The sequence below is a fragment of the Alosa alosa genome, chromosome 24, assembly GCF_017589495.1.
Source record: "Alosa alosa isolate M-15738 ecotype Scorff River chromosome 24, AALO_Geno_1.1, whole genome shotgun sequence".
Classification (NCBI taxonomy): Eukaryota; Metazoa; Chordata; class Actinopteri; order Clupeiformes; family Clupeidae; genus Alosa; species Alosa alosa.
The window spans coordinates 26471927-26486494 of record NC_063212.1 but is presented as its reverse complement, the minus strand read 5'-3'; the positions used below and the strand labels follow the sequence as shown (position 1 = coordinate 26486494).

General features: G+C 44.7%; 1 protein-coding gene across 1 annotated transcript in view; it reads right to left on the bottom strand.

The window, feature by feature from the left end:
- Positions 1-2034: 2034 nt before the first annotated feature.
- LOC125289588 overlaps positions 2035-14568 on the bottom strand; it is a gene marked incomplete in the record, with an annotated part of 28164 nt that continues 15630 nt past the window's right edge. The window contains 2 exon segments of the mRNA XM_048236519.1: positions 2035-2404; positions 3898-3993. Of these exon segments, the coding sequence (XP_048092476.1) occupies positions 2399-2404; positions 3898-3993 (102 nt within the window).

The following is a 14568-nucleotide window of genomic DNA, read 5'->3' as shown; positions in this document are numbered from 1 at the left end:
TACCCGAGAGACGTTTACATGCACATACCACCCAACCCTGAGATATATATACCCTGCAGTTCAACCCATTGAGAGACGATAAATTAACACACTCAAAATGATCAACACTCACTGTGGCATGAATGTGAACAAGCCATTGTAATAGGCTGTAGGTACATCAATCAGTGAACATCGTATTGTTGTGACTTCGTGTTCAATCACACAGACTGGGAAATGCTTCAGACCCACACACAGCCCATAGTGTGTCACTGACCGCTCACAGTGTGGCGGGGCTGGGGATGGACATTGTGGCTTGTTCATGTCCAAAGCCCTGGCTATTCAATCAATCAGTACTGATATCTAATGTGCTAGTCATCACTAACAGATGATTCATTACTCAAGGCTTGACCATAAACTATATCAGAAACAAAGCACATGGTTTTATCTATCAGTGAACTGAAATATAGGCAACTTAGTCTCTGTACGAGCCTGGATGTATACCTATAAATAAAGATGTTGAACACAATTGGCACGGGAGTGGTGTGATTTCTTCTGTGTGGGTGTGTTTGTGGACAGACATGATAAACAGTTTCAGAGGGACTGCAGGAAACAACAAAAAGAACAGCAGGACAACTTCCTGTTAGTAGTGAAGACTCTCTGAACCAGCAGGACAACTTCCTGTCTGTAGTGAAGACTGAATCAGCAGGACAACTTCCTGTCAGTAGTAAAGACTCTGAACCAGCAAGACAACTTCCTGTCTGTAATGAAGACTCTGAGAATCAGCAGGACAGCTTCCTGTCAGTAGTAAAGACTCTGAACCAGCAGCACAGCACAGCTTCCTGTCAGTAGTAAAGACTCTTTGAACTAGCAGCACAGCTTCCTGTCTGTAGTGAAGACTCTCCTGAGCTACTCTCATTACCCAACCCCAAAGCCCTAATTGGGTTGGCTGACGGTTCTGCACCTTAGGAAACACAGTAGAGTTCCTCTGTTCACTGCTGGTCAGGGGTCCTAGGGAGAAGTACTCAGAACTGCCAGCAAGGCCGTTGCCATGAGATGCTGCTCGGAAAAGCTGCAAGCGACATCATTTCCTCTTAATGGTCTCCTAGACGACACACCTGAGCATTGAGGACAAAGCTGTTCAGTTGAAAAAGCCAATCGTGACCAATGATATGAACTGTTTCGGACACAGCTTATGTAGTCTTTTTATACAACACTGCGTTTCGGACACAGCTTATGTGTGTTCATATCACCGGTCATGATTGGCACTTTCATGGGATATCATAAGAGCCAATTGGAGCAGTTGAATTATTCAAAATTAAAGTAAATTTTTTAAAGTTAAATTCACTTTAGAAAATAGAAACAAAATCACTGAGTAATTGTGTTAAATAATCGTGATCTCAATATTGACCAAAATAATCATGATTATAGTTTTTGCCATAATCGTGTTGTCAAGTAGCTAAATTCACTTCTACTGTCCAGTAGCTTCTCCACACGGACGTTTTTCAGGTGGACTTGGGTCCTGTACATGTATGACATTTCATCCACACGGCTCATGTTGTGGTTTTGACCAGAGACGCTGGGTCAGAAATTTTGACACACCTGTTGAGGGTTAGGACTATAGGCATGATAGACTAGTAGATTCAGAACAGAACACATGAATTTCAAGAATACAGAGAAGAACAGTCATATCCCAGCCCAGTCATCCCACAACACAGAAGAACAGTCATATCAGAGCCCAGTCATCCCACAAACACAGCCATTCTAGAATACAGAGAAGAACAGTCATATCAGAGCACAGTCATCCCACTACACACAGCCATTTAGAATGCACCATCCATCACTGGGCTGAATATAGCTCAAGTGCTGTGGTCAGCATAAATTAAGAAAGCCTGACCTATTTCAGTTACTTTACAACGCTTCTAAGACGTTAGTATATTTTTTTTACACTATAGGGTCAGACTATAAATCTTATATGGCTGATAACCACTAACCTGTCATCCTTCCAGTTCACAAAACCCTTCTAGAACAAGTAGTCTGGCTGATAGTCTGCTGAGAGTTTATTTCCATTTAATTCTCACACAATAATTATTGTCATGAATACAATGTATCACACACACAAACAGATACAATGTACGATGCTTCAAGCAGTGCCTCTGTGACCAATGATTCCCTGGAGGTTTCTGATGAAGAGAATGAACTCCACCAACACACACACACATACAGAGCACCCTTGGTGTCATACACGCCCCCATTCCCCAGGAGAGTTTTCTATGCTGACCGGCTGGCTCGCCCAGTCAGATACACACACACACACACACACTCAGCACCAGGAGAGTTTCATGTGAAGAGCAGCAGCGCTGACTGGCTGTCTTGCCCAGACGGAGGACTACAATGGCGTTGAGTATGCTTAGACACATCTTCACACCTAGAGGGAACACACACACACACACACAGGGACATACACACGCACACACAGACAGAGACACACACACACACACACACACACAGCATGGTTAGACACATCTTCACACCTAGAGGCACACACAGAAGGCAGACAGTCACTACTGCAACTCCCTCCCTCCCTCCCCCATCCATCCATCCATATATCTATCCATCCATCCATCCATATATCTATCTATCCATCCATCCATATATCTATCCATCCATCCATATATCTATCCATCCATCCATCATATATCCATCCATCCATCCATATATCTATCCATCCATCCATCCATATATCCATCCATCCATCCATATATCTATCCATCCATCCATCCATATATCCATCCATCCATCCATATATCTATCCATCCATCCATCCATATATCCATCCATCCATCCATATATCTATCCATCCATCCATATATCTATCTATCCATATATCCATCCATCCATATATCTATCCATCCATCCATATATCTATCATCCATCCATCCATATATCTATCCATCCATCCATATATCTATCTATCCATCCATCCATATATCTATCTATCCATCCATCCATATATCTATCTATCCATCCATCCATATATCTATCCATCCATCCATATATCTATCTATCCATCCATCCATATATCTATCCATCCATCCATCCATATATCTATCCATCCATCCATATATCTATCCATCCATCCATATATCTATCTATCCATCCATATATCTATCTATCCATCCATCTATATATCTATACATTCATCCATATATCTATTAGTATCTCAGTGTGTAGTATATGCTGTATGTGTATTGTACATAACAATGTGAATTGACATGCAAAAGTCAGTCATAGAGATCCAACAGGTTATCGGGTTGTAAATGCTAAAAGGGCAAATCCATCATGACTGATGTGATGTTACAACAGCAGTCTTTGTATGTATTATAAAGTTCCAAGTTGTATGACTTGTATACTTTAGCCTATTGATGGTCTTGCCTTACAGCTACAGCGGATAACCTGACAAAGTGGTTACGTCAGTGTTAGCTCACCTCTGTGTTGGGGTGGATAACATGACAGACTAGCGTTAGCTCACCTCTGTGTTGGGGCGAATAACATGACAGACTGGTTAGTATAAGTACATATACTTTTTTGATCCCGTGAGGGAAATTTGGTCTCTGCATTTAACCCAATCGGTGAATTAGTGAAACACAAACAGCACACAGTGTACACACAGTGAAGTGAAGCACACACTAATCCCGGCGCAGTGAGCTGCCTGCTACAACGGCGGCGCTCGGGGAGCAGTGAGGGGTTAGGTGCCTTGCTCAAGGGCACTTCAGCCGCGGCCCACTGATCGGGGCTCGAACCAGCAACCCTCCGGTTACAAGTCCAGAGTAACCAGTGGGCCACGGCTGCCCACTAAACCGTTAGCGTTAGCTCACCTATATGTTGTGGCGGATAACATGACAGTTAGCGTTAGCTCACCTCTGTGTTGGGCCTGTGTTGATCTGCTCTACCCCCACTGTGGGGAGAGATGGACCTCCTGCACAACACCTCATCCACCTCTGAGTCCGTAGCACCCTATAGTACACACACACACACACACACACACACCAACGCATTTTGTAAAAAAACACAAAAATCTGACAGGAAGTAGAACTGGGACTGGAACTATTAGTTTTAGAAAGGCCCATTAATTAGCACTCCCAGCTGCCTCCTTCTTCTTGTTGGCTGTAAAATACTGTATTCACAACAGCAAATTATTTGGGTAAAATCATTATTTTTGGTTTCAATATTGCTTGCATTTTTACTGTGTATTTCAACTTCTCTCTGAAGATTAATTTCACTCTTGTATGTAAATATACATGGAAGCCCATGAAAGCCAGAAGAGCTTTAGGTTTTGATCAACAGTGAAATGATGTATCCAAAATGTCATATTATGACAAAAGTGATTATAATGTGAAGTGAATGTTTGCTTTACTGTAAAGATGTGTTTATGACATTTTAAATGTTGTGCGTCATTTTGCTGGAGATTTGAGGCATTTTGCATCTTGTGTGAGCAATTGTGGGTGTTGTGTGTAGAGTTTTGAAAAACAAAGAAAGACAGAGGGCTGGATGTACAGAGAAAGCGCTAATACCGAGTTTCTCTGTGTGCAGAAGGCAAACGCTGTGCTGGGAATTTACGAAACTGTCACTTCATTACGTAAACAGCGCTCATCACCATCCGTCTCCGCCCCCTGTACTGTGTGTGTGTGTGTGTGACCCACGTTGGCCAGTCTGTGCATGGCTTGTGGAGAGGTGAGGTGTGTGTGTGTGTGTGTGTGTGTGTGTGTGACTCACGTTGGCCAGTCTGTGCATGGCTTGTGGGAGAGGTGTGGGTGTGTGTGTGTGTGTGTGTGTGCATGGTGTGTGACTGTGTGTGTGTTGGCGCTTGGCCAGTCTGTGCATGGCTTGTGGAGAGGTGAGGTGAGGTGTGTGTGTGTGTGTGTGTGTGTGTGTGTGTGCTGTGAGATGGCTTGTGGAGAGGTGAGGTGTGTGTGTGTGTGTGTGTGTGTGTGTGTGTGTCGGTCTGTGCATGGCTTGTGGAGAGGTGAGGTGTGTGTGTGTGTGTGTGTGTGTGTGTGTGAGACTCACGTTGGCCAGTCTGTGCATGGCTTGTGGAGAGGTGAGGTGTGTGTGTGTGTGTGTGTGTGTGTGTGTGTGAGACTCACGTTGGCCAGTCTGTGCATGGCTTGTGGAGAGGTGAGGTGTGTGTGTGTGTGTGTGTGTGTGAGACTCACGTTGGCCAGTCTGTGCATGGCTTGTGGAGAGGTGAGTGTGTGTGTGTGTGTGTGTGTGTGTGTGTGTGTGTGACTTGAGACTTGAGACTCACGTTGGCCAGTCTGTGCATGGCTTTTGGAGAGGTGAGGTGTGTGTGTGTGTGTGTGTGTGTGTGTGTGTGACTCCACGCTGGGCCAGTCTGTGCATGGCTTTTGGAGAGGTGAGGGTGTGTGTGTGTGTGTGTGTGTGTGTGTGAGACTTGAGACTCCACGGTGGGCCAGTCTGTGCATGGCTTCCACGTTAGCCAGTCTAATGCATGGAGAGGTGAGGTGTGTGTGTGTGTGTGTGTGTGTGTGTGTGTGTGTGTGTGTTGAGACTCCACGCTTGGCCAGTCTGGGTGCATGGCTTTGGAGAGGTGAGGTGTGTGTGTGTGTGTGTGTGTGTGTGTGAGACTTGAGACTCACGTTGGCCAGTCTGTGCATGGCTTTTGGAGAGGTGAGGTGTGTGTGTGTGTGTGTGTGTGTGTGTGAGACTCACGTTGGCCAGTCTGTGCATGGCTTTTGGAGAGGTGAGGTGTGTGTGTGTGTGTGTGAGAGACTCACGTTGGCCAGTCTGTGCATGGCTTTTGGAGAGGTGAGGTGTGTGTGTGTGTGTGTGTGTGTGTGAGACTCACGTTGGCCAGTCTGTGCATGGCTTGTGGAGAGGTGAGGTGGACTTGAGACTCACGTTGGCCAGTCTGGACTTTGGAGAGGTGCCCTCCCACATGGTGAGTGTGTGTGTGTGTGTGTTTCTCCCGCTGGGCTGTCTGAGCATGGCTTGTGAGGGGAGGGAACCACAGGCCAATCGAACATGAGGGGGGGGGGGAACCACAGGAACCACACACGGAACATCACCTGAGGGGAGGGAACCTATTTTGTAATTTCTGTTGAATTCTAAACTCCACACCCTAACCACCAAACCTTGCACAAAGTCAGTAGAACATTAGAATGTCTTGCAAACGCACAAAACCAGTAGAACATTAGAATTTTGTAAACGCACAAAACCAGTAGAACATTAGAATGTCTTGCAAACGCACAAAACCAGTAGAACATTAGAATTTCTTGCAAACGCACAAAACCAGTAGAACATTAGAATGTCTTGCAATTTCTTGCAAAACTCTTCAAAGTCTTTTAGAAATTGTGTGTTTTTGTTTAGTTTTCTTTTCCAAAATGGCTCTCACAGGCATCATGTCAATAAGCAAGTAAAGCAGTTTAGCTTTGGCAAATGGATTGGCTAATATTGGGAAATAAACAAAATGGGGAACCACCTGTATCCCTAATGGCTGTAAACACATCTACGACTCTCACACATTTACCACACACACAGACACACACACACCTAATGAGGCCGACTCTCACACATTTACCAAACACACAAACACACACACACACACACACACACACCTAATGAGGCCGACTCTCACACATTTCCCAAACACACACACACACACCTAATGAGGCCGACTTTCACACATTTACCAAACACACACACACACACACACCTAATGTGATCAATGCCTCGCTAACCTCCGGCACATTTCCAACAGCTGCTCAAAATGGCCCGGTAACACCGCTATTAAAGAAAACTCTCAACCCTGCTCAAGTCGAGAACTAGCCCTGTCTTACTCCTGCCTTTCCTATCCAAAGACATTGAACGAGCAGTCTCCAAACAGGTCTCTGACTTACTTCACAGAACAACCTTCTGGATCCAAATCAGTCTGGGTTCAAAGCCGCCACTCTCACCTAAACGGCTCTGCTGTCTGTAACAGAAGCCTTAAAAGAAGCCAGGGCTTAATCGGGCGGTCATCAGTACTCATTCTGCTTTTGACTTATCGGCTGCCTTTGACACGGTTAATCACTGCATCCTTCTCTCTACTACTCTCTAACATGGGAATCTCCCGGTTCTGCTCTCTTCCTGGTTTGAATCCTACCTCACAGGACGCTGTTTAGCGATCATGGCTTGGTCAGCTATCTGCACCTCACCATCTCACCACAGAGGTCCCCCAGGGCTCAGTGCAAGGCCCCCTCCTCTTTGCTATCTACACCACCTCCTCAGGGACAGATTATCCATCACATGGCTTCTCATACCACTGCTATGTAGACAACAGCTCTATCTGTCCTTTCCACCTGATGACCACTTGGTTTCAGCACGGATCTCGGACTGCCTCTCAGACATAGCTACATGGATGAAAGGCACACCCACTCCAGCTGAACCTCTCAAAGACTGAACTGCTGGTCCTCCCAGCTAAACCTACCATACACCACAACAACTTCAACATCAATTTGACTCCTGTCTGTTTCACCTACCAGGACTGAAAGAAATCTAGTAGTTGTTCTTGACAACCAACTAACCTTTCAGATCATGTTGCCTCAGTCGCTCGGTCATGCCGTTTTAAGACTTCTACAACATAATGGAAAATCAGAACTTACTTGACTCAAGACGGCTACTCAACTTCTGGTTCAGGCAATAGTCATATCACTAATTTCGACTGCAACAGCCCTCTGACAGGTCTCCCAGCCTGCGCAGTGAAACCCCTTCAGATGATCCAGAACGTGGCGGCGCTCCTGGTCTACAACCAACCCAAAAGGGCACATGTTGCCCACACACACACACACACACACACACACACAACCCAAAAGGGCACATGTTACCCACACACACACACACACACACACACACAACCCAAAAGGGCACATGTTACCCACACACACACACACAACCCAAAAGGGCACATGTTACCCACACACACACACACACACACACACACACACACACACACACAACCCAAAAGGGCACATGTTACCCACACACACACACACACACACAACCCAAAAGGGCACATGTTACCCACACACACACACACACACACACACACACACAACCCAAAAGGGCACATGTTACCCACACACACAACCCAAAAGGGCACATGTTACCCACACACACACACACACACAACCCAAAAGGGCACATGTTACCCACACACACACACACACACACACAACCCAAAAGGGCACATGTTACCCACACACACACACACACACAACCCAAAAGGGCACATGTTACCCACACACACACACACACACACACACAACCCAAAAGGGCACATGTTACCCACACACACATAATACGCATAACACACACACACACACACATTAGGGGGGCACATGTGCCCTCATTTCCTCATCCAGCTACACTGGCTACCTATGGCTGCCCGCATCAAATTCAAGGCTCTTAACGCTTTGCCTACAAAGTAATCTCGGTTCTGCTCCCACCTACTTGAATGCCCTCTCATACAGACTTTACACTACCTCCAGACAAGGCTCCTCAGATCTAACGGCTTCTAGCTCTACCATCGGTACCAGGCCAATCCAAACTTTCTCATCTGTTGTTCCTCGTTGGTGGAACACACTGCCAGTTCCTACAAGGGTGGGGACATCCCTCTCCATTTTCAAAAATCTCCTGAAGACCCAGCTCTTTAGAGAACATCTCCTCTCATACTGTAGCACCACTCACAACAAGTCTTGCTGATCTAGCACTTTACCACCCGCCTTGAACTGACACTCAACTGTTTAAAACAGCACTCACTGATGCACTTATTAGTACTGTACTCTACCATTTTTTAAATTGTCTATAATTGTTGAGAGAATTACACAAGCGTAACTGTTACCATGTTCTTAGTCGCTTTGGTTAAAATGCGGTCAGCCAAATGAACAATGTGACCCCAATGAGGGACCAGATACCAAACACACATTTCCCAAAACACACACACACACACCTAATGTACCGACTCTCACACATTTCCAAACACACACACACACCTAATGAGGCCGAATTTCTCACATTTGCCAAACACACGTTTTCCCAAACACACACACACACACCTAATGAGGCCGCACGTTTGCCATTTACCAAAACACACGCCTGATGGGATGGTCTCACGTTTATAGACGCGTTTCCCAGGCCGCACGCACGCCCTGGTGGGACCGGAATCTCACGTTTACCAGGCCGCACGTTTCCCCAGACGCGCGCACGTCTGTCGGGTGCGTCATCACGCATGGTTGCCAGACGCAAGACGCGCATCGCACGCCCTGGTGGGGACTCTCCGCGTTCCCAGGCGCACCTGATGGACGTTTACGGCAGACGCACGCGCATGATGGGACCGGACTCTCGCATTTGCAAATACGCACGCACGCTGACCAGGTGGACTCTCCGCGTTTCCCAGAGCGCACAAACACACTATTAACACACACAAACCTAATGAGACCGACTCCCACACATTTCCCAAACACACACACACACACACACACACACACACACACACACCTAATGAGGCTGACTCTCACACATTTCCCAAACACACACACACACCTAATGAGGCCGACTTCACACATTTCCCAAACACACACACACACACCCAATGAGGAGGACTCTCACACATTTACCAAACACTCACACACACACACACCTAATGAGGCAAACTCTCACACATTTCCCAAACACACACACACACACTCACCACACACACTCAGCGAACTCTCACACATTTCCCAAACACACACACACACACACTCACCACACACACACACACACACACACACCTAATGAGGCCGACTCACACATTTCCCAAACACACACACACACACACACACACACACACACACACCCCAATGAGCCGACTCTCACACACATTTCAAACACACACCTGTTGAGGGTCTCCTCCTGTGTATGCACGCCAAGACTGTTGGGTGGGGACCCGTCCGTCCCTGATTGCCGAGGTCCTCTCAGTGCTATTCATCAAGCAGATCCTCCGTGATCCCGATTGGCTGAGGTCTTCATCAAGAACCCGCAGAAAGGACATAGGGCTACTCAGAGGCCTGTGTGTGTGATCGCTCAGGAGTGGTGGTGGGTGTGTGTGTGTGACTGTCTGTGTGTGTAGGAGTGTGTGTGTGTGTGTGTATGTGTATAGGTGTGTGGTGTGTGTGTGTGTGTGTGAGTGTGTAAGGTGTGTGTGTGTGTGTGTGTGTGTGGTCACGTAAGCTGTGTGTGTTCCTACCCAGCCACTGGATCTGCTTCTTCTTTTACCTCCTGAGGTCTGTCGCCCTGACAAACAGAGACACACACTCCTACACACACAACACACACACACACACAAACAAACAGAGACACACACTCCTACACATTAACAACACACACACACACACAAACAGAGACACACACTCCTACACATTAACACACACACACACACACAAACAGAGACACACACTCCTACACTTAACACACACACACAAACAAACAGAGACACACACTCACACACATTAACACACACACACACAAACAAACAGAGACATACACCCACATTAACACACACACACACAAACAAACAGAGACACACACTCCTACACATTAACACACACACACACACACACACACACAAACAAACAGAGACACATCTTACAAATGAAGACATACACACACACACAAACAAACAGAGACACACTCCACACAACACACACACACACACACAAATAAACAAATAGACATACATACCCACACACATTAACACACATTATTATACGTTTTTCACAATGCTAGTAGAACGCCCATTGACTTGAATGGATTTCAAAGTTCTAGCGGTAATAAATTCATGTAATTACCATGTAAACATATAATTACCGTTGTCAATAGCAATGGGTTTTGAAGCTTCTGATACGCTTCATATCACCACGCAAGGACTGGAAATCATTCAAAAGTGAAAGCAGACGTGTTGATCCATGTTCAAAGAATGTTTGATTCAAGTTCGTGTTGCGAACTATTTGTTTCTCAGCAAATGCCACGTATGAATTGCAATAAAGAAGAAGTTATGGTACAAAGTCAAGGCAATGTGGGAGTTTATTATTTTGTTTTGCGTAGTCGATATTGCTGGATATCGTAGGACTGAATATGGAAAATAGTCCCTTCCGCCCCGCCTGTCGGGACTTATTTCCAAGAATGACCGGCGTCATACATTATCCCCTTACTGCACACACCACACACACACACACACACACACAACAGAGACACACACTCCTACACATTAACACACACACAAACAAACAAACAGAGACACACACACACTCCTACACATTAACACACATTAACATACATAAACACACACACACACACAACAGAGACACACACACTCCTACACATTAACACACATTAACACACACAAACAGACACACACACTCCTACGCATTAAAACACATTAACACACATTAACACACACACCACACACTCACACACACACACACAAACAAACAGAGATACACACTCCTACACATTAACACACATCAACACACACACACACTCCTACACATTAACACACACACACACAGACACACAAACAGAGACACACAGTCCTACACATTAACACACACAAACATAGACACACAGTCCTACACATTAACACAGACACAAACAGGTAGCTCAGGTAAGTTAGCCTACATCTTACACACTAACACACTCAGTCAGGGGAGTGTGGTCTGTCAGTAGGGGAGAGGGATGCACACCTGTGTGTGTGTGTGTGTGTATGTGTGTGTGTGTGTGTGTGTGTCATCATGTATGTTTTGATCGGCGGTTATGTATAAAGCTGCATTCACAAAGGAACTCTCTGATATTAACATTCAGGTCTAAGGGTCAACTCTGTCCCTGCTTTCTTGAACTACTATTTGGCATAGTTTGTCTGAGCTGCAAAGTTATTTGAATCTAAGAAAACTTGCTCATCTGTGTTGTTAAGGGAACGTTAACTTACTTGGCAGCCACACATGGTCATGGCATTAGTTGGGCCTAACTAAGATTAAGATGGGGGACGCTTATTCAAAATATCATTCCAGTGCTGCTAATTATTGTGTGTCAGCTAATCAAATATACCACAGAATAATTAGGGTATGAATGTGTCTAAAAATATAGGTTGCTATATTATGTGTTGTATGTTGCAACTAAAGATCAGGGCCAGATGTACGCATTTAAACGTATACATTTCTAAAGGCCATGGACACACCGCAGATTGCGAACGCTGTTAGACCCAAGCTCGCTCTCAATAGCGACTTGTTGTCTTTGAAAGTCTCTTATTGACGCATTGAACTGCAATTGATTAACACCTTTTACAAGGCGGAGTATTTAGCGCAGAATAGACGTAGCGCTTTCAGGAGCAGTCTTTGTACATACTATGAATACATAATTAGGCGCTTACTTCCCTCCCATCTTTTGCTAATTAAACTCCCACCTCCCTGGATCCTCCCATGAATGCCTATGCATGACATGACACAAACGCACCTGCCACTTTCAGCTCCCCGCGACAGGCAGTTATATTAAATCATGCGCCTGTTTGTACCTCGCAATGATTTTACACGACATTGAAGTAAACAAATACGCTTGAAGTGGGCTTAAAAGCGTAGTACATCTGGCCCTGAAACCGCTTTTGTCTTTGTCTACTGGCAGTATGGAAAACACTAATACACTTAACCATAGGACAGATCTTCTGACTTAGCTGTCAGAATGGTTGTTATCTGAGCTATCTCTGCACTGACGAAGGTCAGTGAAGGAAGAGAGGGAGAAGAGAAGAGAATTCATGAAGGTAAAGATATTTTACTCCCCACGCTCAAATTCAATTTGAAGTGGTGTTGCTTGTCGAGTCTTAAATTCTCTTTTTAAAATGACATTTTGATGTTGATAGCATACCCGTTGTCGAATTCAGTCAAGAGTTACTTTCTCAAGAGTGGCAACACATTTTGTTTTTGTTGTTTGGTCACATGCTTAATTATTTTATTTTTGTTTGTTTTCCTGTCAATGCTAAAAGAGACATGTAATGCCCTTTGTTTGATATCCTTGTTAGATTTGCCAGTTTTGGAAAATTATGTGCCATTGAATTACGCATTATCATTGAATAATTTCTACAGTCCTAAGTGTTTGTTTTTCCTCTTGAACAAAATGGAGGGGGGTGATCTCTCAGTCCTGGTTCTGGGATGGGCCCTCTGAAACACCCTCCGTAAGGGAGCTGGAACACTGCAGCAAAACGAGTAAACCAAGGACGCCCTAGAAAAAGATATACCTCCTTGTGAGAAGCCTGAGATTCTAATATATGAGAGATCTGTTCTGGGTGCTAGTCGCTAGGACAACCCCTGCTCACAACAACAAGATTTGGTTTACATTTTCCATTTGTAAAGTTTAATAGCAAAACCCCATAGAAAGTATGACCATTTTGCTTTAATACAGGCTAATTGTTTCTCCAAGCTTCCTGTTCCCCTCATTCTAATAGAACCTGACCCAAGTTATCCTGTTCCACGTAGGGTCGCGAACACTGGAAGCCTTGTGGAAGCTTATGTTCTTGTTTCCAAGGTAGACACAGATGTGTTCTTTAATTTTGATTGGCTAGGTGTAGGCTGGCCTTGGAGTCCTGCCAGGTCCTGCTTTTGAGTGAGGACACCATACACTATGGTGAGCGACTGGCTTGAATGGCAACAGTGGTAGACATACAGCACAGGTTCTGAGGGCAGAGAAGGTTCTGGATAAAAGGAACCTTGGTTTCATGCATTAAGCATTACCCCAATAACTTCATGTTTGGCAGTGACAACACTGGACGGTGAGTCGAAGCATTACCGGGTTAAATTCATAATTTGGGGCCAGTTTAGCAAAGTTGTAATTTTACAAACAGCAGTGAATTTTATCAAATTGTTGATGCTATGACGCGACTTAGCTCTTAATAGGACAGTGTTGGGTAGGCGACAACATTTTAATCTGTTGGGATAATCTGCCTTGCTGCAGATCATAAGGGGAGTCTGATTAAAGAGAGAAGTCTGATAACATAAGACAGCTAGCTCTTGCAGTGCTATCAAGTTATGATTAAAGATGTTTTTTTCCCTTTAATGAAGATGAGAGGTTGTTGATGTTGACTTCACTACACTGAACTTCAATATTGAACTATTAGGGTTCATATGTTTATTGACAACACACCCACTGCAGTTGTTATATTGTTTCTTGTTTTTTCTCATCATTGACATGGAAAAGTAGTTCGCTAACCATTTTACAGCTATGCAAAACCCGTATCAAGATGGTAATGTGGTATGATGACATACCTACTAGACCATATTGTTTACAATTATTTTGGATACAGCAATGCAATGCAATAAATAAAATACAAGTTTCATTTGTTTCAGGTGTTCAGAATATGTTAAGAATGCTCTAACTGCCCTTTAAAAACATGCCTTATGCCTGCTTTAAAACAATGTGAAAAAGGTTAAGCTAAGCTTTGCTTAAAGGATAAACATGGATTTAAGTGAGGCACACAAAAGGAGTATTCATGAAGATCAAGGATCACGA